Source organism: Aythya fuligula, chromosome Z (genome assembly GCF_009819795.1).
Source record: "Aythya fuligula isolate bAytFul2 chromosome Z, bAytFul2.pri, whole genome shotgun sequence".
Taxonomy (NCBI): domain Eukaryota; kingdom Metazoa; phylum Chordata; class Aves; order Anseriformes; family Anatidae; genus Aythya; species Aythya fuligula.
The window spans coordinates 37498224-37526021 of NC_045593.1; the positions used below are offsets into that span (position 1 = coordinate 37498224).

General features: G+C 42.2%; 1 protein-coding gene across 1 annotated transcript in view; it reads left to right on the top strand.

The window, feature by feature from the left end:
• Positions 1-1007: 1007 nt before the first annotated feature.
• The window catches only part of FOCAD (focadhesin), a 122598-nt gene continuing 95807 nt past the window's right edge, over positions 1008-27798 (top strand). Inside the window, exons 1-6 of the mRNA XM_032205591.1 lie at positions 1008-1082; positions 5564-5664; positions 6105-6193; positions 9404-9478; positions 10958-11112; positions 16238-16342. Of these exons, the coding sequence (XP_032061482.1) occupies positions 6137-6193; positions 9404-9478; positions 10958-11112; positions 16238-16342 (392 nt within the window). The 5' untranslated portion in view covers positions 1008-1082; positions 5564-5664; positions 6105-6136. The remainder of the gene's footprint in view (positions 1083-5563; positions 5665-6104; positions 6194-9403; positions 9479-10957; positions 11113-16237; positions 16343-27798) is intronic.

Consider the following 27798-nt stretch of genomic DNA (forward strand, 5'->3'; position numbering starts at 1 on the left):
ATGCAGCAAAGAGGAAATCATGTTTTCTTCCTGTCCAGTATCTTCCTGATTTCTGTATAGCATGCTGGTCACTGTACCTCTCAAACCATTTAGAAGGTTGAAGAGACTCACTCTGCAGTAATTTCAAATCTGATGAAGATCTTAATTTCCATGTTCAGAGAATGTGTCACAAACTCCCTTATCCATTTCAACCTGAGAGGTATTGTTTCTGTGTAAGTCTTTGGAGTTCAGCCTGTGTTTAACTTTGGATTGATGGGGCAGCAACCTACCAGAAGACTGGTAGGATTCACACTCCCTGGTAGATCCAAGACCAGCAGAATTCAGGAACTCACACCACCAGAACCCCCACAAAATCCTGGACCCGCAGTGCCCGCGTGGGCCAGTGCCTGGGCCTGGGGCTGAGCCCTGTGGACACAGCTCCCTGGGGAAGCTCCCTGGGGAAACCATCTTGCCCCTGAGGTGCCACCACCATGGTAGCTGCGAGGCATTGTGGCGGTCAGGTGTTGTAGTGGTGAGAAGTCGTGGCTGCTTGGAACCGTCCCGCTACGACATTTCTTCTCAGAAAGAGCAGTCGGGCATTGGAAGCGGTTGCCCAGGGAAGTGGTGGGGTCACCGTCCCTGGAGGTGTTCAGTGAAAGGTTGGACGTGGTGCTTAGGGACACGGTTTAGTGGGTGACATTGGTGGTAGGGTGATGGTTGGACAGGACGATCTGGGAGGGCTTCCCAACCCTACTGATTCTGTGACAGCACTGTGTGAAAACAAGACAGCTTTACCCAACCGCGAGCAGTGCCGGGCCGTGCCTGCACAGGGCGCGGAGCTGCCCTGTGACGGCCGCCCACCCAGGCACCCACAGCCCCGACCCTCCCCGTGGGGAGCCCCACGCCCCGAGCCGCCCCCCGCGGCCCCTCGGGGCCCCGACCTCCCTCCCCTAAGGCGGGGCGGGCGCCACCCCGAGCCGGGGCGCAGGCGCCGGCCTCCGCGCAGCCGCCCTCGGCCGCCGGGGCTGCCCCTGCCGCACGCTGCCGGGCCCCGCTGCCGGGAGCTGGCCGGGACCGGGCACCGGGCACCGGGGCCGGGCCAGGTGAGGCGGGGTGAAGGCGGGGTGGGGGAGCGGAGCGGAGCGGAGCGGAGCCGGGGGGGCGCCGGGGCGCTGCGGGCACGGCGCGGAGCCCTGTCGGCTGCCGCCCTTACTCAGCGCTTTGCGGCGGCAGAGGCTTCCCTGCGGTGTACGCGTGCTGTGGACGTGGCACGTGTGAGCCCTTAAAAATAAGCAAAGCGCACTAAATATGGTTTGAGCGACAGCGTTCTGCGTTTTGTTGCGTAGTTTTAGCTTAACTTGCGATAATGGCTTTTACCAAACCGGTATGGGCCAGATCTGAAGGAGCGGTGCCAAGGTAACCCTGCTCTGTCTCGGCTGCATTAGGGTTTTCGTACTGATGATGCTGGGGACCCTGGAGCTGGACCTGGTGATCCTTGTGGGTCCCTTCCAACTCGGGTATTCAGTGATTCTCTGTTAGGAAAACAAAGCAGGAGTTCCTTTGCCTATCCATGTATTTTCTTTTTTCTTCCATTAGTTCATTTCTGTGTGTGTGTCTGTGTGTTGGAGGCACAATGGTGGGTGTTTTCCCTGGCTGATGGTGTAAAGTGCCTCCTCAGCAATGCTGATAGGAAAAATACAACTTAGGCCAAACAAACAAACAAACAAACAAACAAACAAAAAAAAAAAAACAAAAAACACCTCAGGACAAGCAAAATGTAATTAGTTACAACTTAGCAAGGTAGACTGCCGACCTACACAGGGAAAGTTTGGGGGATACTTTGTGGCCGCTGTATCCCACCCAGCTGAGACCAGCTGTTTCGGCATGGTCCTGTGCAGCATGTTAGGAGAGGGTTGCTCTAGCAATCTGCAAGGTAGTTAATCCCTTTCATAGCATTCCTGTATTACTATTATTCCTTTTCTTTTTTTTCCCTGGAGACAGGGAAATGAGAAAGATCTGCTTGCCTTTAACCTGTTCTAGAAATAGATGGATTTGTTTCATGGTGTTGATGCTTCCTTTGCAAGGGTTGTGTTTTGTATAATGCTAATAATCTGTGTCAGCTGTAACATGGGAAAAACAATGCTACAGGAGTTGATAATGTTAAAAGAGATTCTGCAAGTTTTTGTTGTTGTTGTTGTTGTTTGTTTGTTTTTGAGAAGCAGCACTGTCCCAAACGTTGTAGGCTGGGGTAAAGGTTATAAGTGCTTTTCAGGGCTGTTTTGGATAGGCCGTAGAGACTCCTGTCAACTATCATGAGCCTGGCCCTCCTTATTTTTGTGGTAGAAGCCTGATAAAAATAGGAAACACTTTGCTTTTCCAGTTGTTGGGATTTTTGTGTGGCAGTCATGCCATTCTTGGGAGAGGAAAGAACTGCAAGAAGAACTGATACTTAGTCCTGTCTATAAAAGTGGCTTGGCCTGCTGGCGAGACTGGGCAGTAACCATTTTTCCCCAAAAGTGAGGAAGCAGTTGCTCAGATTTTTTAAATTAATAGCCAGTGCTCACCAAATTAAAAGCACGGAAACTGAAGAATGGAAGAAACCTTACCTTCTTGCTTTACTTCTTTATTTTCACAGCATCTGTCTTGATCTAATCTTGATAGCCTTTACATCTTCAGTGCCAAAAGCAAGGCACTAGCTTAAGAAAAAAGACTTTTCAGCAGTAGTGGAGGTGATTTTGTGCTTATTTTTAATTAACTCTAGGTTTAGGTAGTGCTGAAGTTGCTTTTTTTATCATGGATAGAAGTGTCTGCAGCAAGATTTTGGCTGCCTTTAGCTCTTCAGTTACTGTCTACAGCAGCTGTACTTCTCCTAAATGTGTTCTTCTTTTTGTCTCGTTATATCATCACTCTCAGAATGCATAAATTATTTTGTGACATTACTATGAAGGTTTCCTTGTAATGGGAAAACAGGAAACGATACTTGGAGACGTTGGATATAAATGAATAAAAGTCATGCTGGGAAGGTGTGCCTGATTCAAGAGCATACTTAGGAGTTCCTAACCATTTTCTGATTGAAGTCTTGAACTGCTAAGTTTGGTTAACTACCAAATGCTAACAAATACGTATAATAAAAATGCCTCTTTTCCAAAGCTTTCAAAGGATAGTAGCCACTACCTTTTGACTGGGTCATACTTCCTTATGATTTTCCTTTTTGGATCATTTCTAAATTTACTAAAAAGGTTAGCCTGTCAACTTCTTGCCTCTTGTCAGAAGGGTGAGATGTCAGTGACATTAAAGACAACACTGCAGGTGATCATCTTCCATCATCTATGTATATGGGGGTGCAAAGTCAGGAGAAGGTGATTAGGTGTTCCAAGTAATGCACAGCAAGAATAAAGGCTTCTTTTTGCGGAGGTGAATTAATTGTGAAGTCATATGCATAGGTTAGTTGGACTGTAAAATAGCACTTCATGTATATGTTATACTTGTATGAAGTGATAGCATGCAAGTTAACAGCGCGGTTACAAAGAGAAATTCTAAGTATGTATGGGAGATGAAAAACGCTGTATTTTGTGCCTGTGCAAAATAAAATTATTAATAATAATAATAAAAATAATTAAAAAACAATTTGGGGAATAAAATAAAGCAATTTGTTAAAAATAAGCTTTATTATGTGGTTTTTGTTCACACTACTTGAACTACTTAAATGTTACAGCCTTCATATATTTTATGATTTCTAATTCTCTGGGTGGTTTCTTAAAAAAAAACAAAGGCCTTCTGCTTAGTATTAAGCCTGTAAGCAATTCCATGCCTGCTCAACAGTGTCTTTCAGAGTGGACAGATGTGCTTTGTTGTATGGTGATGTTACTGTGATGCTTGAAGTTCTCTTTGTAGTTGATGGTGATAGCAGTAGATTTCTGGCTTGTCAGGTCTCTAAATACTATGTGTCTCTAATATGCCCCCCAAAAATGCCATTAAAAGTTGGATGTGCTGGCTTCCTGCATTTTACACAAGGTTTTAAATTGCATTGCTGTCTAAGTTTTGCAATAGTGCGCAGGGTGGCATCTTTATTTTTGATTCATCAGTTTCCCATTTACAGAATTCTGATCAGAAACTGTGCAAATAATTGTTCAACTGGGGATGTGACTTTTTTCCTCTTTTTACATTGAGATTGCATTTCCTTGTGCTTCCTTTAGCTGTAAATGGCTAGAGCCAGCAACTGACCAAGGGAAAGTAGGACATTTTGATGATCCTAAAAGAGCTGGTCCAGGCCCTTGTGAAGTTGCTCTTCTTAATCTTTAAAATTAAAGGAGCGGAGGTTAGGGAAGGTCTGCAACCTGGAGAACTGTGGCCGTGTCAGCCTCACTTCAGTCTATGGGAAAATCACCCAGTGTGCTCCTGAAACACATTTTTGGGGATGTGAAGGAGGAGAAGGATCCAGGGAATTATGATTCTAGTCTAGTCAGCATCAGTTCAGTCCCTGGGAATGTTAGGTGGTTAACTGGCTAGGCAGCCGGGCCCCAGGGGTGCAAAGCGCAGCAGGCTGCCAGCGATGCTGCCCTGAGGGATCAGCGGGGGCCCAGTACTGCTGACCATCCCCGCTCATGGCCTGGGCGAGGGGGTGGAGTGCACTCCGTGGATCTTTGGCAGACATCAAGTTGCAGGGAGTATTCAAAGCACTGGTGAGCAGGCTGTTTTGGGGAAGGACCGGGATGGTTTGGAGAAGTGGGCTGACAGGAGCATTCGGCAGTTCAGCATGGTGCAGTACAGGGGCTTGCATCTGGATTGGAGCAATCCCATGCACTGACACAGGCAGTGGGTGACTGTTGAGGAGGCAGGTCTGCAGAAAAGGCCCTGGGGCAGTTGGTCTTAGCAGATGCCAGGTTGAACACGAGTCAGCAGTGCAGCGTGGCAGCAAGGAAGGCTGGCTTCACTTCGGAGCGTGTTAGTAAGAATGCAACATCTGTGACCATGATTATTCCTCTCTGTCAGGTACTGGTGAGATAGTGTTGTGAGTACTATATCCAGATTTAGGTACCACAGCACAAGAAGGACACTGGGCTACGTCCAGTAGAGGTCATCAAGATGGTCAGGGAGCTGGAGCACAAGGCATACAAGGGGAGGCTAAAACAGCTGAGCCCTTTCAGCTTAATTTCGGATGTTTTTTCTTTAGCTGCTTAAATGCCAGGAATTTTATATTCGTTGAGGTGGTAAATATTATTTTTCAGTTTTTTTTTGCTGTGAATGGAATTTGTTGTGGTACATCGTGCGTTTGCATGCTTGCAGATTGTTTGATACAATCTTTCAGAAAATTGGTGGCAATATTTTGAATGCATTGCACCAATAGCATGTCTTGAAATTGGAATATAGTGCATGCATATTTTGTCTTGTTTCTTATTGCAAAGCAGTAAAATTAGCTTTATAGCAAGTGCTAGGTTTTTGTGTTTTTTTTTTTTAAGAAAGCCATTCAAAGTTATTGAAGGTGTGTTTACAACGAACTGAAATATTTTAATGTTTGCAATTTTTCATTAATGTCAATGGTGTGCAACCAGGTAAACTGAGTTCTGATTTCTCTCCAATTTAGGTACCTGTGTGCTTGCAGGTGTCTGCGTACTCCAACTTGGAAAATTTTTTTTTGTCAAGTCTTCCAGCCCCTAACTACAGTTACTATTTAAAGTCTTACAGGTGGGTTTTATTTTTTGTTCATTTACTTCTGTTTTTACATGAAATACTTGAAAAATATACGGAGTTTTTTGCATTTTAAATTATATATTAGAAACAGAACACTCCTGAGCTGTCCCATTACGAAGTCAATGAAGTTAATGCCCTTGAGGGCATTCTTAAGTGTATGCTCTCAGAGTACACATGTGAAACTGTGGAACCATGTGGAACGGTGTATTTGCTCCATCTTTAAGAAATACTGATCACCCATTCTTCACATGAGAGCACTAAGTATTCAGCATTTCTTGGGTTTAAGGCCTTAAAGCAAAGTAATGTGATGTACTTAGGGGGAAGAAAAAGATATAATGCTTACACATGCTGTTACGTGTAAGCAAACACCTGAGCAAATTTTCTGGCAAATAGCAAACATAGTCCCAAACATATTTTTTTAATCTCTGTTGCAGAGTATGATTTAGTGTCACATGACAGAGCCAAAATGTCAGACGACATCAAGAAGAGGTTTGAATTTCCTAATACAGTTATTCAGTCACAGGTAATTTTTATTTTTTTAAACATTAAATAAATTGAATTGTCTGCAGAAACCTTTGTTTCATGTCCTGCTGCCTGGCTCTAAAAAGGTGGTAAGAACGAGTTTTTAGCTGCAAGGCCAGAAAACTGTAAAAGTAGGTTATTCTCAAGTGTCCTGGGTGTCTCAGCCTGGAGCAGAGAAGGCTCTGGGAAGACTTTACTAGTGGCCTTCCAGTACCTAAAGGGTGCTTACAGGAAGGCTGGGGAGGGACTCTTTGTCAGGGAGTAGAGTGATAGGACAAGGGGAATGGTTTTAAACTAAAAGAGGGGAGATTTAGATTAGAGGTTATGAGGAAATTCTTCACTCACAGCGTGATAAGACACAGGAACTGGTTCCCCATAGAAGATGTGGATGCCCCATCCCTGGAGGTGTTCAAGACCAAGGTGGCTGAGGCCCTGGGCAACCTTATCTAGTGGGTGACATCCCTGCCCATGGCAGGGAGGTTGGAACTAGATGATCTTTAAGGTCCCTTCCAACCCAAACTGTTCTGTGATTGTATGACATATTTTTCTCCTGCCTGATGAGAACTGATGTTGAATTACTGCAGTCTTGTCTGTCCTCAATAAATGCAGTTTCTCTGTCATCAGCAGACCAAAATGCCATTATTTTCAGGTTTGTCTGTTGGCTTCTGATCATATTCACCTGTAACTTTCTGATTTAGATCAAGTGTTTACCATAGTATTTTTGGTGGGCAGCAAGGAAGAAAGTAGTAAGTTTTGTTATTAGGTCTATTACTTAATAGATCTATTATGTCTATTTTTTTAATAGATCTTTACAGTTTTAGTCATTTCTCATTTCAGTATTTAAAATGCTTCCCTTTAGCTATAGGATCAGAGCTAGCTTCCCCCATTTTCTGCTTCTTCCTATTTTGAATTCAGGGTTAAATTTGCAGCCAATTATTTGATGGATTTAGTTGATATGAATTCAGTCTGGGCAACATGGTTCCTCTGCCTTTTCAGTTTAGCTGAGGTTGCATTGTTTTACAGTGATTGAGTTTGAAAGAGAGACAAAGAAGTCCACTTGCAAACAGATTGGCAATTAAGTGAAGAAGGTATGTTCCTGAAAGCTAGATTTCATCTTTAGTCTAGCAAAGTGTCTTGTACTGCAGATGAGTTCATGTTGTCTAGCCTTGGTGAGCAGGACTCAGTATCTTTTAACCAGTTTTCAGAACTTCCTTTGGTGTAAGTATTGCTGATATTTCTTGTTTGTTTGTTTTTTTTTTTCATTGCAGTCTCTTGTCTCTCTTCTCTGCTGTCTCTTGGTTTATTACTACAGCTGTTTGTCATGAAGGAGTTTGTGATGTGCTTTGGTCTTTTCTCTAGCTTCCACTTCTATTCTCTGACTGCTCAAAAGCACACCATAATCTTCCAGCTGTCATCAGACATTTGCTCTGCAAAGCATGTAACCTGTACAGACAGAAGATCAGCAAAGGGATGGACTTGAGCAGTTTCCTGGGACACAAACTTTTACTGATAAATCAAGTTCCTGGATGTAATGGCTAATCTGTGTTCTGACTTTTCTGTATAGCTTACTCCAGAAGACTCTATTAATAACCTTTTTTTTCCCCAGTGTAATTAAATTGTTTTTAAGGATGCAGGTGTAAATTCATTTTTTTGAAGTTCCTTATCAGCAGGAAAATTAAAAATAATAGATTTGCTTTTTAAGTTCTCTAAGAAAAGATCTAATCTACCTGGGGAGCATGTTGTTGCTTTTGCAATCAGATAGCTGCAGCGAAACAAAGATATGACTTGTCCCCCTTACTCATTTCGTTTCCACAACAGTAAGAGTCTTGGATAGTAAAGCAGTAAAGAAAAAAAAAAATTATATTCAAATATATCAGAGTACATATCAAAACCTTTGAAAGGCACAGTCCTTGTAGTCTAGGAAGGCTTGTAGTGACATTGTTCCTGGAAATGTGATCTGTTCTCTTGGAGTTTGTCATGTCAGGCTAGCAGCTAGCATCTAAAGGAGGTGTAAATAAATCCTGAAAGGAGAAGAATCACACACAGAGTCACAGAATTTCTAGGTTGGAAACCTGGAATCATTTAAAATCTTTGTCTTTCTGTACACTAGTGAAACAGAAATGTTACTGGTGGTTCGGTTTGGTTTTGTTTTTTCATCTTGGCTTCCTAGTTTACATTTTTTCCAAAAGTAAATATCAGTGCTTGCTACAGGAGAGCAGATGCAGCTGTTATTCTCAGTACATTGGTAATCTGCAACATTTTTATTTGCTTACTATGAAAATATATCTTTCTGCCTGTCTCAGAAAAGTTTGTCTGTGTAGCTGTATCAATCGTTATGAAGTAAGACAGAATAAAGCATTAGAGAAAAAACAAAAGTCCAAACACCCTGAAGCATTTGAAATTTATTTAAGGTTTAAGTCTATATTTACATTTTAAAGGCAGTTTGAATAAATCAGGTATTTCTTTTGTTGAAATAGAACGAGAAATTTATTTTCTTACTGCTCAAATGAACAAACATACTGTTGTTAGAATTGAAGCCCTGGTCTCAAGAACAATTTCCTGGAGAAACTTGAAAATTTAAATGAGGCTTGTTCGTGATTTCTTTACCACAGAATAGCTTTATGAGTAATACAGTTAAATCCAAATGTCTTGTTTAAAGTAAATTAAACATTTCTGGCGGTAGTTGTGCTGTTGGGTATGTAAAGGGCTTAAGTTATAAGGCTACGTTCATCATCAGTGTTTTGTTGAACCTGTGCCACAGAACTTTGCAAGAGTGTTTTACATGTGTTCTCTTGTTTCCTCTCTTGCTTCCAATGCCCTGTATAGTAAAGGACATACAAATGGTCAGTGCTGCGGAGTACACTGAGATCTGTGCAGTGGTGGAGCTGTACATGTCTGTTACAGTTGATACGTTAAAATACCTGCAATTCCTGACTATGTGCCTAATACTAATTTTGTAAGAGGTTCTGTACAAAGAGGCCCTTGTCTCTGTGTGGGATCCTATGGAAGTTTGTTTCCCTTCTGCTGCAGGGTAATGGTAAAAAAATATGGCAGTATTAGGGGGTTGTTTAACTCTGTATTTCATCTTCCATACTAGTATAAGTATGGTATTTCAAATCATGATCATAGGCAACAGAAGTATAAATTCTTCCTACTAGTGGGGTGAAAAATGATGTTTCATCCGTGTGTGTGTTTTACTTATCTGTTTTAGGCTGTGGGTCATCTGATTGCTGCAGTACTGAAAGAAAATGTTTCTTCAGGGAAAATCAAGCAGGCATCTCAGCAGGTATGTGCCATTCTTCCACTTCTTTATCTTCTGTCCATGGGTGCTTACATTTCTATTCTGTAATTTCAAGAAACTGTAAGTGAAGTATGTTGGCAGTACATGTCTGGGCGTACAGGTGATGGCGAAGTCTTCTGGATCAGAAGGCAGAAGCCTTAATTTTGCTGACTAGCAACATCTAGGTATGCTCAACTGAAGTGAGTTTTGTTTAAGTTTATTTACTTTACCAGAAGTGAATTGTCACGTGGGGAGATAATGCCTTTCGAGTTAAAAAAAAAAAAAAAAAAAAAAAAAAAAAAAAAAAAAAAAAAAAAAGGTATATATTTTGCATCAGAATAGGGATTTCAGAAGCATATCCTTTTGCATGCCTGTATCAGTGTTTTCTTTCCTATTACCTAAGTAAAGCTCACCTTTCTTTGAGAGAACATGGTGAGTCTGTCTTCTTAAGTGAGAGAAATGTGAAATGCTGGTGACACAGCAGTATAGGAGAGTATTAGGAGTCTTAGGTAAGATTTCCTCCATTTGTCCTCTCCAGAAGCTGATTTGTACAGAAATGAGCAGGAAAAAAGCCTGTGGATTTTTCTGTCTAGTCTGATCTATTAACAACACCCCCTAGGCCCAAAATCAAGCCTAAAAGGAGCTGAGTTATGATGTGAAGGAGTTTTTGAGGTGCATAGTTTCTCCAACAGTAGCTCCTACAAATTCCTGAGCATTGTCATGTTCCTAAGTGACATAATGGCTTGAGCTAAAAGCTGACTCTTCCCCTTTGCTGCCCCATGAGGTTACTGAACTGAAACGTAGCAACACATTCTAAAACAGTAAGAAATAGAAGATGGTTCCTCTTAATATTACATGCTCTTTTTTTTTTTTTTAGAAAGATTTTGCAGTATTCAGTTGATTAAAAATGTTTGTTTTCCTTGCTTCTCCATTTGGAAACCAAAAAGTCAGTAAACCAACTCATAAATGCAAATTTATCATTAAAACAGACAGTGGGTTTAGTGGATACTGCCAAATCTTTGTCTCTAGTAGCAAACAGAGAGAAATGGAGGCTTCACTTGGTGAATAAAGGCGATTTACCTCTATAGCTGTTTGCATGCCTGCCTCTAGTTGTTTGCACTACACCCTGTTATAGACACTGCTTGACGTAGCAGTTCCTGAGATGTCTCTAACTAGAAGTTATTTTTGTCAAGGAAAGTAAAATTGATGCTAGCTTACCTGCACAGCTGAAAAAATCTTCCACCTTATTCTTTTTTTGAGACAGTCCTGCCCATACTGAGAATACAGGTAGTTTTGGATAGGAAACATGGGAACTGTCCAAGGGAAGCCCTTTTCAGGTGAAGAATCTGCATCCCAGCTTCTCTTTGTGATCTCGAAGACTTCAGGGGAAGCTGTTGAGCAGGTTTTTACTTAAAAGTGTGTTTGAAATAAAAAGAGAAATTAGTGTCAGCCTTTTTATTGCTCATCTCATACTTCTGATTTCAGACTCCTGCTCTGAACTTGCTCTGGGAGAAGTGCTGCAGTGAGAATGTTGCTGTGAGAACAGCCTGCTCCGAGGGGTTGGTGGCACTTGTTGCAGAGAACCATGCGGAGCTTGAGTATATTCTTCATGGAGCTCTCAACCTAATTCCCTCAGCAAGGTAGTGTTTGTTTACTTGATTTTGTGCCTTTTGTCAACTTGTTGTCAGTCTGTGCTTTTTCCTTGAAAATCCAGTGGAAGAGGAGTGGCTCTGTGAATGACTGTATTTTCAAAAAGGGTGTGGCACTGAGGGCTGACTGTGCGCTGCTCTTCTGTATTGCTCTCATCTTAGCAGTGGCTGTGTGGGTTTGACTCTGAAGGAAGAATTTGTAGTCTATCCTGTGCATGTGAGTGGAAACTGGTAGAACTTTAGGCTAATGCTTTGAACTTGAAACTGGAGAACCTCGGAAGTCATGGCATTGGCTGGTTTGTTGTGTGTACCATGGAGAGAAAAATGGCAATAACTTGCATAATGATAAGAGGTGAGGGAATAACTTCCTAATCAGCCTGTCCAAATAACTGATTATTCGCATGGAACTGCAATTAGGTTCTGGGTAGGAATTACGGATGATGGCTTTTGTTTCCATGTCCACTAAAGAATAAATCACTTTACCTAACTCTGCAGCTATTTCCTCTTACAAAACTCTGCAAATATAATGCCTACATCTCACATGTAGTTCTGAGGTAGATGGCCTGTCCAACATACCGGGAGAATGCAGCCATTTTGGGGGAAAAAGGAACTGTGTGTTAAACTTAGAAATGGAAAGTCAAATAATGTTAGGGAAAGTGTTTTCACTCAATTCTCCCAACTTTATAAAGTTGAATTTGGGCTGTCTTTGTGTCTCTTCTGACTTTTGGAAGATAACTGGATTTCTGCACTAAGCCTTCTTTTCCTCTTCCTAGAAAATGCTAGTGTCACTTTTAGCTGAAGCTTCTAACTGGTGCTACACCTGTGATGCATTATGCACAGAGGTTGCAGAAACCATGTTATTCAAGATAAGTTTTTCATTTCTTCTAGCCTCAGAGAATCAGCTCTAGGCTGAGATTTCTCTTGATCAGTTGGAGCCAAAGGTGAGTTTAGACATGAGTAAACTGCAGTGAAATCCTGAAGAAATCACATGTTTAGGAAAAAAAAAAAAATCTTTCTGTCCTTGTGACTTAGTGTTTGAAGTTGGATTACTCCTAGGATCTTGCTGTGGTGATGCTGACTGTACTGAGTTTACAGTAATTGGTTAGAGATTCCTAGGAAAGGTTTTGTAAGTACATTTTTATAATATGAGTAATTTCTGTAAACCACTGTCCTCCAACGGACCTTCAATTTGGGGTCAAGGGAGCAATCTGCACTGTTAACAAAGAAGCAAAAGCACCTGTGCTATAGACTGTGAGAATCTGAGCGCTGTGACATAATGAAACTCTTCCTTCAATTTAGCTGTGGCTTGTGGACTAAAAATGTTAAAATCCTGATCCACAAAGAGTTGTTGCAGTATCAGCAGTACATGGGGAAGTTACATGTTAATACCATTTTTACATAAGGAAAAACAGCAGTGTAAATTAGGATATTTTAGTCTGACCTAACCTTAAAAATAAAAGTAGAGTTCAAATGTTAAAAGAGCTTGGCTCTGCCCCACTTCCACACCATTCTTATTTTTTTTCCATGTGATAAACCAACTTAAATGATTTGTTGCTATGGTAAGTGCTGGTAGATTACCTATGAACCCTTTATATGTATACTTTTGGCATTTCTTTCCTCAAGCTGCCACAGTTCAAACCACATCCACCATGGACTTCGAAGCAGGGTTTATCACAAAGTCTTTGCATTTAAAATATCTGCAGCCTCAGTAAGTTATTAAACTGATGGTTTGTGCTTGGTTCATTTTGGTACTGATGCATTTTATTCTGTTGACTGTTTTAGAGTCTTAGTCTGCTGTTCCTCCTTCTTATTCCCAGCCAAATTTTCATCCAGGTTTGCTCTGGGGCTTTGCGCTGCTGTGTGCACAGTGTCTTTAAAAGAACATGTATATGAGATTAGCAGCCAGCAGAAAGGCACGTGCAACTGCTGAGCACCTGTCAGTGCTGGATGGAGTTACGTAAATGTTTTATTGGCAAAGACTGTTGACGTGTTCTTTCTTCCCCTCCTTATGTTATGGAGAATTTAGCAGGGGCTTAGTATAAATGGTGGTTTTTGTTCGGTCAGGTGTATCAAATTCTGAATGCTAGGAAAGGCATTTGTGCTGTCAGAGGCACACATCCAGTGCTTGTCTGTGTTAACTTTTTATGTGGTTCACACTATCATACAAATGATAGATATCAACTATTATACAAATGAGAAGCTATTCTATGGTGCATTGTCGTACCTGTGGGTTAGACTCAATATGCAGTTTCCTCTGATGCCTTTAAAATCTAAACCTGATGGAATGTTGTGTGTGTGTATATGTATATGCATGCAGACTTTTTTGTGTATATACACATACATCAAATACAAAAATATGTATGCATAAGTGAGTTTATACATACATGGATGATTTCACTTTGTTTTTCACACTGATCTCTGGCTTCCTGTGCTTTGATTCAGCAAAACGGCTGTCCTCTGATCGCAGGAATCATCACAGTCCTTTCTGTTGTAGCAGAGGGGAAGACTGTGGCCTGTATTCAATTACAGATGATTATAAAAAAATCAAGTCATTCTACTAGAAACCTGTGAAGCAATGAATTATTGCAATCTTTAAGAAATAGTCAGAAGTATTTTTGTGTATATATGTTTTTTGAATGTTCTTGTCACCTGAGCATGTATGCTTGTAGGAAAATTCTTGCAATATGTCATGCCATTGTGCTGTTTGAGCTCAGGAGTGGCATGCAAAGCCTAAAGCAGGCGTTTGTGGTCCCCCCACCCTGCCCTCCATCAGGGAATTCAAGCCAGCAGTACTGGAATACCAGAACAGTCAAGCCTGTTTTCTTACTGCTCTTACATTTTCCGTGCTGAATAGTTACTCTGTTGGAGCTGGGGGACATGCCAGCAGATTTTCTTTTAAATGGCTCAGAGATTGTCGTTCTCTTTCTCCCTGTCACTGTCCAAAAGATGCCTCTTCCTCCTCCCCTCCGTGTGTTGGGCTGGGTGCGCTGGGACCTGGAGGACTGCTCCGCTCCTTTCTCTTGGTTGCTTGGCAACAGATTTCTGCATAACCACATATTTTCGTCTATGGTTGGATTGCAGTGTTTCAAGAGACAGGTGTCATGGCAGCCAGTAATTTTAATGCTTACTGGCACGTTTTGTAACTGATCCATTTTCGGAAGAAAGAAAGAAAACAGGAGCACGTTCTGTCTGTTTTGATTGGGGTCAGCGTTTTCCAGCACTATTGGCAAGGGTATGAAAGGCACAGAAGAGTGCATATACGTCTTTGTCTGTGTCTGGTATATGAATCTAAACTTTTATTGGTGGGATATCCACTGTGGGAATCTCCAGATGTTCCCTATCGTACCTTACCAACTTATGGAGGAGTCTGTCTGCAGGTGGTGTTAAATTCAGTAAAGATTTGGCAGTTAGAAGTGATATTTGCCCATTTCCTTTGATGTGAATTTTTGGTGTTGATTTTATAATGATACGATCCTTTGCATTTTCAGTTTTTTGAATCTTCAGTAAAGTATTTGTAAATACCAAACCTTGGTGTTTGTTTGCAATTACATGTTGTTAACCCATGTTTTTGAGATGATGATGGTCCAGCCAGTGTGTGCAAACTCTGGTCTTTTAACAGTGGTCATATGAAGTCTCAGTGGTCTTTGATGTAAATTCCTTATTGGTTCAGATTTTTTTGATATCACTCCAAAGTCTGAATGTATGTAGATTAATCCATAATTTAGGGAGGATTTATGGAGCACACTGCATCCTGTGCCAAACAGTTAATGTTACTGTAGCTCAGTTTGTTCATCTGTTATGTGAGAGTGATGGTTTCTGTCTGTCCTGCGAGAGGCTTGCATGAATTCTGCATAACTTCTTGTTTCCAGCTGGCCATTCAGTGTTACACTCATTTATGGAGAAGTGGAGTTACAGATAAATCTGTTTTTTTTCCTGCTGGGAAGAAAAGAGGGGAAATAGTAAATCAAACCAAAAAAAAAAAAAACTCTCCAGCTTTCAATTCTCTTTTCCTCCTGTATTTTGCCGTATATGATAGAACCAACTTTTCATCTTTGTCAGGTGGTGAACATTTATAGTAGTATATTGTGTAAGCTCTTCCTGTTCATTTTGCTTCCACTAAAAGGAGGAATAAACGTGTTCTAGTGATATGAGTAGTGATCTATCTAATAGATTTTTAGGGGATGGTGTTTTAACTGTATAGCATTTTCTAGATGAACAGTCCAAGAATCAGTTATGACTTTTTTCCTCTCTGTCTACATTTTCGTCTTATAATAAGTGATTTGTTATAGAATCCAATCTATTTTCTCAAACAGGGATTGGTTTGGATTTGATGTGGTATGGCTTGAAAGGTGTGGAACACTTGATTATGAAGAAGAAAACAAAATTCTGAAGATTGTCCTCACAAGCTCAGCCAAGCTATATCAACCTCTAGAATTGTTAAGGTCCTTACTGCATATTCAGGAGAGCTTTTATTCCACCTTGTGTGGACTTTATTACCTTCACTAACATTTTCCTTGGAAAATGGGGGAAATCTTATCAAACTTTCAGAAATACTTACTGTGTTTTCACCTGAAATGTACTTAACGTAGACGGAGGGAGATAAAATTGTTGTACATAATATTCTCTTGAGATCTAAAGTCAGCATAAACTAGATATCTCAAGTGTTTTTTTTTATGAGAATGTAAGTTTCAGTGTAGGGTATTTGGGTGATTTCTCTTGTGGTCAGAGGCATGGTGGAAATTTCTGTGTTCCATGCTGAATATCTGCCTATGTGCTTGTATTCAGAGAATAGCTGTTTTTTAGTTTTAACATGTTAAAAGTACCAATGTCCATGAAGCTGGGGACAGCACATGTGGTTGTCAGATAGGCTGGAAATAAACCATCAAAGGTGTTAATTGGTGCATTATTTCTTTTCTCTGCTATTTTGTTCATTTTGTGAAAAAGATAATAACGATGTGTGGATACGCAACTTGCCAAAAATTGTGTAGACAGGTGTGAGGAGGTCCATAAGGACAATTCAGGGCTTCTTGACTGTCAGTTGTATTCTTCCTTTTACAGAAGAATCAACTAACTTGGATCCATAACTGAGAGTAATTTATTTCTTTTTTGTCAACAGGAATGTGCATGGTTTAGTAAAAACTGTTTGGAAATTACTACAGATTCAAGCTGTACAACGGGGAAGAGAAGGAGATGAGGCCGTTCAGAATCTTTATGGAATCAGGTTAGTTTCACATTGGTTTATTTAGGTGCCTAATAACTTTTTGTTTGATTTCCAGAAACAAACCCCACAAATGTTAATACTGGAATTCAGTCCTTTTATTTGTTTATTTATCTTGGTAATTTTGATCCTGCTAACCAGTTTTGAACAAATTTGATAGAGTAGTGGGTATATAAGAAAGTAAAGTATTACATATTTCTTGGATGAGTCGCAGAATGGGTGACCAGGTAGAACTCAACCTATTTGACAAAAAGGCTTCGTTTTTGAGCTCAGCCTTTATTACCTTCATGAATGCTTAGCTGTGGGGGAAAATATTCAAAGTTCACACCTGTAGAAAAACTCAATGACATGAAGTGGTCATGTCTTGCAAAAAAAGTTATTAATAAGTATTTGTATCATGAGGACTGTTAATTAATACAATTCTATTATTAATGGAATAATTTGTCAAAGCCATCACTGCACATGCTTAACCCATATTAAGCATTAAGGGATATCAGGGAGTGTGAGTGGGAGATAGACTGGTGGAGTAACTCCCTGCAGGGCCTCAAGGAGAGGTACCGAGGTGAGACACCCCAAATGGGGGTGGACCCCCTGCCCTGTAGCCGTTGGGCAGAGGGAGGGAATCTGGGAGTTGAGGAGGAATGGAGACAGGTCCCTGCTTGACATCGTAGGCGATGCCTTCCCCTTCCAGCCCCACCTTCCCAGGTGCCCTTACGCAACACGTTTGAGGCCTTGGAGCTCGACAGACCAGTAGCTGAGGAAGAGGTAGCAAGTGTTCCCAGGAGGATGCCTAGGGCGAGGAGGTCGACTCCATGCCTCAGGACTGCCTCCATCAAGAAAGACAGGAGGGTTATTGTTGTTGGAGACTCTATTCTTAGGGGAACAGAGGACCCTATTTGTCAGCCTGACCCTACCCGTAGGGAAGTCTGCTGCCTCCCTGGGGCCAGGGTCAGGGATGTTGCCAGGAAGCTTCCCAACCTGGTACGCCCCTCTGATTATTATCCTCTTTTGATAGTCCAGGCAGGCAGTGACAACATTGAAGAGAGAAGCCTGAAGGCTATCAAACGAGACTTTAGGGGGCTAGGATGGTTAGTGGATGGAGCGGGAGTGCAGGTGGTGTTTTCATCCATCCCTACGGTGGCAGGGAGGGGTACAGAGAGGACACGGAAAGCCCACCTGTTAAACACGTGGCTCCGGGGCTGGTGCCAACGCAGAAATCTTGGGTTTTTCTATCATGGGGCACTTTACTCAGCACCTGGCCTGATGGCTGCAGACAGGTCCCTATCTTTTAGGGGAAAAAGGATCCTGGGCCAGGAGCTGGCAGGGCTCATTGAGAGGGCGTTAAACTAGGTAGGAAGGGGGATGGGGCTGAAGCTAGGATTGTTGGGGCTGTGCCAGGGGGAGCAATGGCAAGGCCAGGGGATAAGGCAATGGCCCAGCTGAAGTGTATCTACACCAATGCACGCAGCATGGGTAACAAACAGGAGGAGCTGGAAGCCATCGTGCGGCAGGCAGGCTACGACTTGGTTGCCATCACGGAGACGTGGTGGGACCACTCTCATGACTGGAGTGCTGCAATGACTGGCTATAAGCTCTTTAGAAGGGACAGGCAGCACAGAAGGGGTGGTGGTGTGGCTCTCTATATTAGAGAGTCTTTCGAGGTTGTAGAACTCGAGGCTGGGAATGACAAGGTCGAGTCCCTTTGGGTTAGGATTGGCAGGGACAACACGGCTAGTGTCCTGGTCGGGGTCGGCTATAGACTGCCGAACCAGGATGAGGAGACGGATGAGGAGTTCTACAGGCAGCTGACAGAAGTTGCAAAATCTTCGGCGCTTGTACTCACGGGGGACTTCAACTTCCCTGACATATCCTGGAAGCACAACACAGCCCTGAGAAAGCAGTCTAGGAGGTTTCTGGAGAGCGTGGAAGATAGCTTCCTGACGCAGCTGGTTAGTGAGCCTACCAGGGGTGGTGCCCCGCTTGACCTTCTCTTCACAAACAGAGAAGGACTGGTGGAGGACGTGATCGTCGGGAGCTGTCTCGGGCAGAGTGACCACGCAATGGTGGAGTTCACTATTCTTGGCGAGGCCAGGAAGGGGACCAGTAAAACCGCTGTATTGGACTTTCGGAGGGCTGACTTTGAGCTGCTCAGGACACTAGTTGGTGGAGTCCCTTGGGAGGCGGTTCTGAAGGGCAGAGGGGTCCAGGAAGGCTGGGCGCTCTTCAAGAGGGAAATCTTAATGGGGCAGGAACGGTCTGTCCCCACGTGCCCAAAGACGAGCTGGCGGGGAAGAAGACCAGCTTGGCTCAACAGAGAATTGTGGCTTGATCTTAGGAGAAAAAAGAGGGTTTATAATCTTTGGAAAAGTGGGCAGGCCACTAGGGAGGACTATAAGGATGTAGCGAGGCTGTGCAGGGACAAAATTAGAAAGGCCAAAGCTCATCTGGAGCTCAATCTGGCTACTGCCGTTAAAGATAACAAAAAACGTTTCTATAAATACATCAACACAAAAAGGAGGACTAAGGAGAATCTCCATCCTTTACTGGATGCGGGGGGAAACTTAGTTACAAGAGATGAGGAAAAGGGGGAGGTGCTCAATGCCTTCTTCACCTCAGTCTTTAGCGGCAATACCGGTTGTTCTCTGGATACCCAGTACCCTGAGCTGGTGGAAGGGGATGGGGAGCAGGATGTGGCCCTCACTATCCACAAAGAACTGGTTGGTGACCTGCTACGGCACTTGAATATGCACAAGTCGATGGGGCCGGATGGGATCCACCCGAGGGTACTGAGAGAACTAGCAGAGGAGCTGGCCAAGCCACTGTCCATCATTTATCAGCAGTCCTGGCTATCGGGGGAGGTCCTAGTTGACTGGCGGCTAGCAAATGTGATGCCCATCTACAAGAAGGGCCGGAGGGCAGACCCGGGAAACTACAGGCCTGTCAGTTTGACCTCAGTGCCAGGGAAGCTCATGGAGCAGATCCTCCTGAGAGTCATCACGCAGCACTTGCAGGGCAAGCAGGCGATCAGGCCCAGTCAGCATGGGTTTATGAAAGGCAGATCCTGCTTGACGAACCTGATCTCCTTCTATGACAAAGTGACGCGCTGGGTGGACAAGGGAAAGGCTGTGGTTGTGGTCTACGTTGACTTCAGCAAGGCTTTTGACACCATCTCCCACAGCATTCTCCTCAAGAAACTGGCTGCTCTTGGCTTGGACTGGCGCACGCTTCGTTGGGTTAGAAACTGGCTGGATAGCCAGGCCCAAAGAGTCGTGGTGAATGGAGCCAAGTCCAGTTGGAGGCCAGTCACTAGTGGCGTCCCCCAGGGCTCGGTGCTGGGGCCGGTCCTCTTTAGTATCTTCATCGATGATCTGGACGAGGGCATCGAGTGCACCCTCAGTAAGTTCGCAGATGACACCAAGTTAGGTGCGTGTGTCGATCTGCTTGAGGGTAGGAAAGCTCTGCAGGAGGATCTGGATAGGCTGCACCGATGGGCTGAGGTCAACTGCATGAAATTCAACAAGGCCAAGTGCCGGGTCCTGCACCTGGGGCGCAACAACCCCAAGCAGAGCTACAGGCTGGGAGATGAGTGGTTGGAGAGCTGCCAGGCAGAGAAGGACCTGGGAGTGATGGTGGATAGTCGGCTGAATATGAGCCGGCAGTGTGCTCAGGTGGCCAAGAAGGCCAACGGCATCCTGGCTTGTATCAGGAACAGTGTGACCAGCAGGGCTAGGGAGGTGATCGTCCCCCTGTACTCAGCTCTGGTGAGGCCGCACCTCGAGTACTGTGTTCAGTTTTGGGCCCCTCACTACAAGAAGGACATGGAGGTGCTTGAGCGGGTGCAGAGAAGGGCGACGAAGCTGGTGAGGGGCCTGGAGAACAAGTCCTACGAGGAGCGGCTGAGGGAGCTGGGCTTGTTCAGCCTGGAGAAGAGGAGGCTCAGGGGCGACCTTATCGCTCTTTTTAGGTACCTCAAGGGAGGCTGTAGCGAGGTGGGGGTTGGCCTGTTCTCCCACGTGCCTGGTGACAGGACGAGGGGGAGTGGCCTTAAATTGAGCCAGGGGAGTTTTAGGTTAGATGTTAGGAAGAACTTCTTTACCGAAAGGGTTGTGAGGCATTGGAACAGGCTGCCCAGGGAAGTGGTGGAGTCACCATCCCTGGAGGTCTTTAAAAGACGTTTAGATGTAGAGCTTAGGGATATGGTTTAGTGGGGACTGTTAGCATTAGGTCAGAGGTTGGACTCGATAATCTTGAGGTCTCTTCCAACCTAGAAATTCTGTGATTCTGTGATATTGTAAAAATCCTTAATACACAGAGAACCAGAGTTCAGTAGTTGATTCATTCCTTTGGATGAGCAGCAACAAATGAGACGGTTTTACCATTAAGGGGGAAGGGTTCCGTGAAACAAGTAATCACAGAATCACAGAAGTAAGTTTATGAGAATATCTGATGGTCATGGTGTAATTGTCTGGGGTGATTCTTTGCTGCTTTTTTTAACCCAGCTCTGGAATTCCTTTAAGGTCTTAGGCATATCTGAGTGTCTTGTTAGGATAAATATGGAGTATATCTGAGCTTTTTTTTTTCTTTTCACAAAATATTGAAACAAAACATGCTTTAGTTAAAAGTTCTATGTGAACTCATCACCTCCAAGGAACTCATGAATAACTTAGAACAGCATATTCTTCATTTCCATGAACAAGCAATGCACCCTTGCGGCAAAGAAGGCTTATAGCAGCCTGGGATACATAAGGAAGAGGGTTACCAGCAGGCTGACAGAAGCGATCCTTCCCTCTGCTCAACCATGGTGAAGGACATCTGAGTGCTGGGTCTACTGTTCACTTGTCAGTAAACAAAAAGACTTATTGAAGACAGTCCAAAAAAGGACCACGAAGACGATGGAGGGACTGGTGCATCTTTCATATAAGGAGGGGCTGAGAGAACTGGGACTGTTCAGTCTGGAGAAGAGAAGGCTCAAGGGGACTTTATCCATGTGTATAAATACCTGATGGAAGGGAACGAAGAAGAGTTACCTAGACAGCCCAGTATAAGAGGCAATCTGCACAAATCAGATCAGAGGTGTTTCCTTATGAAGTCAGGAAAATACTGTTTGGTGTTTTTTTGTGTTTTTTTTTGTTTGTTTGTTTGTTTGTTTGTTTTTGTTTTTGTTTTTTTTTGACTCTACAAGTGATCAAGCACTGGAGCAGGTTGCTTAGGAGGATGTGGAGTCTCTGTTCTTGGAGATGATCAAAGTTCTGGGAAGCCTTCTCTAGCTGACTCTGCCTTTGCAGATGGGTTGGGCTAGATAATCTCAGGATGTCCCTTCTAACTTAAACAGTTTACTGATTCTGTGATACTTGGTTGAAAGTTTTAAGGAGTTCAATAGTAGAGAGATAAGACAACCACCAGAAGCTTAAGAGGGGCAATGGCAACAGGAAGACTGTATGAGAAGAAGAACAAATAAATATTGGGACTTATGCATACTTCATAGCTTGGTGATTGCCAATGGTCCTTTTATGTTAGGTAGACTGGGGTCCACTTTCCTCTACCTATTTTTCCAGCTTTGTTTCTGCTATTAAAATGAGGTTACTAACTGCTTCTACTGTTAAAGTGGTTGCCATGTAAAAATAAATGATTTCAAAATGCATTCAGAGCTACTAGTAAAAAGCAGCCTGTTGTGCAGTAGCAGTCTTCCTGAGGGGACATCTTGGAGATATCATCCAGCTCTAGAGAAACCATGAGTCAGTGCTGATATTAACAGCTACTTTTTTGTCTTCTTCACCTGGAGAAGATCCAAGCTCTGGTCATGAATATTTTTCAAATTTTATTTTATTCAGGAAACAGATACAATAGCATGTTGTAGCTGTAATGCTTTAAGAGTATAAAAGGCACTGTTAGGCAGAGGAGAATCGCGTCTTTTCCTCACTATTTCATTTTGCTTAGGTAAAGTGGAAGATGCTTTTGGAGAGCTGGATGTTCAGGATGAGCATTCCTGAACTCCCGTGTGTCTTTGTTTTTCTGGTTACATCAGTTCTTTATACGAAGTTCATACTTCTAAAGAACAAATTTCATTGAAAAAGCAGGTAATGAAGGTTAGTGAGATGGAAGTCTTTTGAAAACTTTTTCTTCTGTAGTAAATAAACTTTTTTTTTTTTTATGTCTCATGGTAGAAGAGGCTAAGTTAAAGGGGCTTAATCCAGGCTCCGTATGAAAAAGAAGGCAGTAGGATGTGGTTGGAATACAGGAACAGCCTCTCTCCAACTGGGCAAAGAAAGATTATTTATCTTTTCCTGTGCAAAATCAAAAATGCTGGTAGTATACAATGAAAAGGTGAAGTTTTGTAATTCAAAATTGTTTACAGTTATTTAAATTAATAGAGAACTGGAAATCAATAGCAGACTTGCATGTCTTAGACTTAGCCAATACATATTTTTGTTGTTGTTTTTCCTTTTAGTTCTGCTTTATTCCAGTGAAGACAAACATTACATTGGTTGTTTGACTTAGTCTTGAATACCTAGTAGGTCAAAATGCTCTGATTTTTGACATCTGGCATTTGTGTTGTGTGTTTTTTTGTTTTTTTTTTTTGTGTACAAAGAGGTATGTCCTTATTCAATGACTTGTTAAGTAACAAGTGTTACAATTGAGTTCTTTCATATGCTATAGTGTTTCTAGTGTATTGCACCAGAGTGTTATTGTGTAGATGTCATTAAAACTTAGAAATTTGAGAATATGTACAATGACTCAGCAGTAGAAACATCCTGTTGCGTTATTCTCGTGTTATGCTGTCAGCTATGCAAAAATATTCTGTATAGAAATCATTAATGAAGATTCAAAAGTAGAAGTATGTTCAGAAGGAGTTTGCAGTTCTCATTTCTTTGGATGTTTGTTGAGACAATATTATGGGCTAAAAATAGATTTGGCTTTAAGGCCAATGTTAGGTGTGGATAATAGAACTGCTTTTACAATACGTCTTCTTGCGATGATACAATGTTGTGAACAGATCTTGAAAAGAAATGGGGGAAAATAATGTTGTGGAACTTGGGGAATTTTGTCTGGTTATGTTTTCTGATTTTTGGGGCGGGAAGCTTTTGTACCTTTAGGGCTGAGATTCTCCACTTTCTTTAAGAAAATCAACCTTGGAAAACAGGGAAGGGATTGTCTCTCTTGTTGTAGAAAGCAGGAAATGTTCCTTTTACCCTTGGTAAGTTGGTAGAGAACAGCCTCATTTATCATTTAGTTCCTAATTGTTTCCATAAGCTGCGTAAGTATTGCTGTCTTTCTGAATAACTAGTGTTCCAAGGGCAGATAAATACCAAACCAAATATGCTATTTTGTAAGGATGTGTGAAATAATTGATGTGACTTTTAAATTCACATATGGGATGGTCTGCATTTTTTTGATGAAGTGGGGACCAGCTGTAGCAGAAACAGAAGTAGCCTGGAAGTCATTCTCACTTTGGGTGAGAACTAAGCATTCCCAGTGGATTAATTCTCTCTCTGGTCTGGCATAAAGTTGTCCGCTGGTTTCCTGTGAATATTAATATGCCTGTCCAGTAACCCAACCTCAAGCTGAATGGAGTGAAAGGGCAGGGAAGAGCACTTTTTATGAGAAACATTTGTCAGCATCCTCAGTCCAGTTGGGTTATGGCAGACATTTACAGCACCTTGGCTACACATTTTTGCTGGAAGCCATTGACTTTTTTTTTAAATGGACTAGTGTTTGTTTATTATTAATAATTCACTTTGTGTGGTTTTGTTGTCTTAAAAATTCTGGAGAGCTGTTTTTCCTCTATGTTCAGCTTGTAATAAACTTTCTGAAATCAAAATATAGAGAAGGTAGAAAAATGCTTTCAAAATTCATGTTAGATGGAATAAAATACTACATCATGTTTCTGAAAGGGTCAGAGTTACAGCGGCATGCATAGAAATGCGTTTTGACTGCAGACATTGTTTCCTCATACAGAAAAAGCAATCCGTCACTGAATTTGTTCTCCAAATCAGATTGGAGCTCTCTCATGTTCAGAGATGGAACAAAAAGGTTGAGGTGACCTAAAAGTTAGTAACTTTTGTTTTATTGTTGTCCTTTCATAAGACAACTCATTGTTTCCCTAGATGCTCGCGTATTTACAGCTAGATAGCTATGTCTGGTTGTGCATTTTACTTTATCCTGAAGCCACTGGCAATAAGTTAGGATAGAAGAATTATAATGATGTGCATTTCATACTGTTGTGTGAGGGATCCTTAAGTTTGTGCTGAAAATAAATTTCCTGGTACACACCTAATTTTCCTACTGCCAAAAGCATTACCAAATGTAACTTTCTTGGTTTGCTTGTTTTGATGTTTCATTATTAATCACTGTTCATTGTGGAGCTTAACAGATTTCTTTTAGTGTCCAGTTCGGTGCAGTTATGTTAGTATCAGAGCACACAAAATTTGCTACAAAAGGCTTACTTTTTTTTCTGGATACTAAGCCATTTTAATTTTGGACTTGACCTGTCGTGTGCCTACTTTTTAAAGGCTTTACTGATCTCAGCAGGAGCACTTAAATAGCTGAAGATACACTCCTCTCATTAGGAAAGGTAATTAAATCTTAAAGTAGTGAAAAAGGTGTTGAAATTTTGCCCAGAGAAGCTGTGGATACCCCATTCCTGGAAATGTTTAAGGCCAGGTTGGCTGGGGCTTTGAGCAACCTGGTCTATGGGAGGTGTCCCAGGTCTAGAGGGTGATATCCCTGCCCATGGCAGTGGGGTTGGAACTCTACGATCTTTAAGGTCCCTTCCAACCCAAGCTGTTCTATGATTTTGTGATTCTGTGAAATGAGCAGATGTTGTTGCTCTGTATGTCTCGTACTTGGCTGCACTCTTTCAAAGTTCTGGCATGATATGAGTTGTATGCTTGCTAGCTTGCTGTGTCAAAAATGGTCCTGTCTATGATTTCCTGGACTGAAGTGGTAGACAAGCAACTACTTTTTTTTTGTTTCTTGCATGCTGTGTGTGGTCTTGGAAAGTTACAAAGTGACAATAACCTTAGTATTTCTAGTTTTTGTACACAGATTGTAGAATACTCTTCATTAAAATGCTTGCAGAATCAAGGAAGGTGGGCCTTTTGAAGACCACATATATAAGTAAACAAATTTTAGGGTAATGAATATGGCAAGTATGACACCTCTAGCTCCCAAATGAATGCCGGAGCTGTAATGCATGCATCCTTATGATCTTGCTTAATATATGTTTCCTGAACATGCTGTAAGTAGTCCATCACATTGGTCAGTCTTGTGAAAGTCCCTGTAATTTCAAATTACTTATTTTCTTGAAGAGAATCACACCTTTTTGGAAGAAAAATTATTTGAGGAACAGAGGGAAGAATTCAGTGTGAAAAAACTATCTTCTGTGCTTCATGAATTGTTCTAGTGACTGATTTAAGCTAGATGCATGAGGAAGCTGAAAGCTACTAGGGAGATTGCAGTGAAGACAGATCTAAATTCTTTTCAGCAGTGCCCAGTGACAGAACAAGACACAACAGACACAAACTGAAACGAGGCACTCTCTGAACATCAGGAAGCATTTTTTCAGTCTGTGGGTGACTGAGCACAGGTTGCCCAAAGAGGCTGTGGCATCTCTCTCCTTGGAGATCTTCAAAAGCCACCTGGATGTGGTCCCAGGCAACCTGCTCTGGGTGTCCCTGCTTGAGCAGGGGTGTTGGACCAGGTGGCCTTCAGAGGTAATTTTCTACCTCAACCGTTCTTCGGTGATGTGAATTCTTTTTTGGAGATTTAAATACAGTAATTTAAATTGCACTCCTTTTAGATTAATTAAAGGCATTTCCATTTTCCATTTGTCTTTAGGAATGACAACCTTGTAGGTGGTCTCAGATCCATAAGGTCATATTAATCAATTATGTCTCTATCAGTAAAAAAAATACTTATTCTCGATGCCTAAAGGCATATTACAAAACTTTTTTGCTGTGTGAATATGCTTCTGTAGCAAAAGATGCTTTTTAAATCAAAGCAAGATTTTCTACATATTTGCATGCAAAGATCCAATGTAGTTTGAAGCTCTTGAAAGAAACAGTTGAACAAAACTTACTTTCTCTTCAAAATATAAAAATATTTTATTGCTGCATTTTTTTTTTAATGGGATTCCTGCAGATCTCAATTCACTTCACTTGCAGCTGAATTTGTTCGGTGCTGCTGCAAATGCTTGTGTTGGTAGCAGGACACTGAATATGAGTGTGTCTCATTTTTTGTTGCTTTCTGTAACAAAAAGACTGCTTCAGATCTCGGACTTCCTGCCTCCACTACTTTTTAAAAAACAACAATGACGAAACCAAACACTGCTATAAATCTTTTCTAAGAGGCTCATTTGACTCCATCACTTGGTAGTGAAATTAGCAGTGTATTAAGAAAACTAACAGCTTCTCCTGTGCAGTGTTTCAGCTTGCATGCATGAAAATCAGTTTGCTTGTAAACACCTGCAAAGAGCCTTAGTATATTTTGGATATGTGTGTGCTGGATGTGTGAATGTGCTTTCTTCTTATTTTTTTCCCCTCTCAGTTCCTTCTCACTGTTTTATTTAAAAGACCTGGTGTCTGAGGCCAAGTCTCTTGAGAAGAGATGTACCACTTAAATTGGTGGGTGTCAGATAACTCAGTGCTTTATAGGTAATACTGACTGTAGACAGTCAGTACACACTCAATCAATACATACCAAGTCTCTTAGTAAGTAGCACAGATTTGACGAGCGTGCAAACAGGAATGCTGTTTAACCAAGCTGAAGGTGATGTTCTTCATCAGCTGCAGTTTCTAGATTTATGGTGCCTCTCTGTCTGCCAGCCTTATGTGGTACATGCACATCTGTTTCCTTTCCATTTATTCCCATAGCCGTGCTCTCTAATCTTGTGTCTAGCAGATCTGTGGGAATCAGCAAGACTTTCCCCTTGCAACTTTTCTGTCTTGTTATTAGGAATGTTGTTTCAGCTCTGAGAGCAGGGAGGTGTCCAGATGCGTGCTGTTGAGCTGTTGGTGTCCCAGAAAAGAGTCTATGCGACCATGCTTGTAGTTGGCTGAAGCAGAAAAGGGAACTGGGGAGAAAGAGGATACTTAGCAAGCAGGTGAGAGTAAGGGTTATAGTAAGCAGGAGAGAGAGTAAGTCATGGCAAGGACAGTGGGTGACTCCAGAAAAAGGTGTTGGAGACAGTGATGAATTTGTTTCACGTCAGCAGTTCTTTCCAGTGCGCCACCTCTCCAGGAAATTTAATATTCAGGCTCCAGTACTCCGTTTTCCTTTCTCATGCAAACACGCTGTAGTACAATAACTTTAGATTTGCTTCTTAGAGAACAAAAAGTGTACTTCAGGCTCCCCTCACCTCTTGCTCAGCTTCTCTTCCCCCCTCCTCCTATCACTGTTTGATGGGAGCAATCGGTGTTTAAGGGTAGTCACTGTTCAATGGGTGCTTAGCAGTTCAGGGT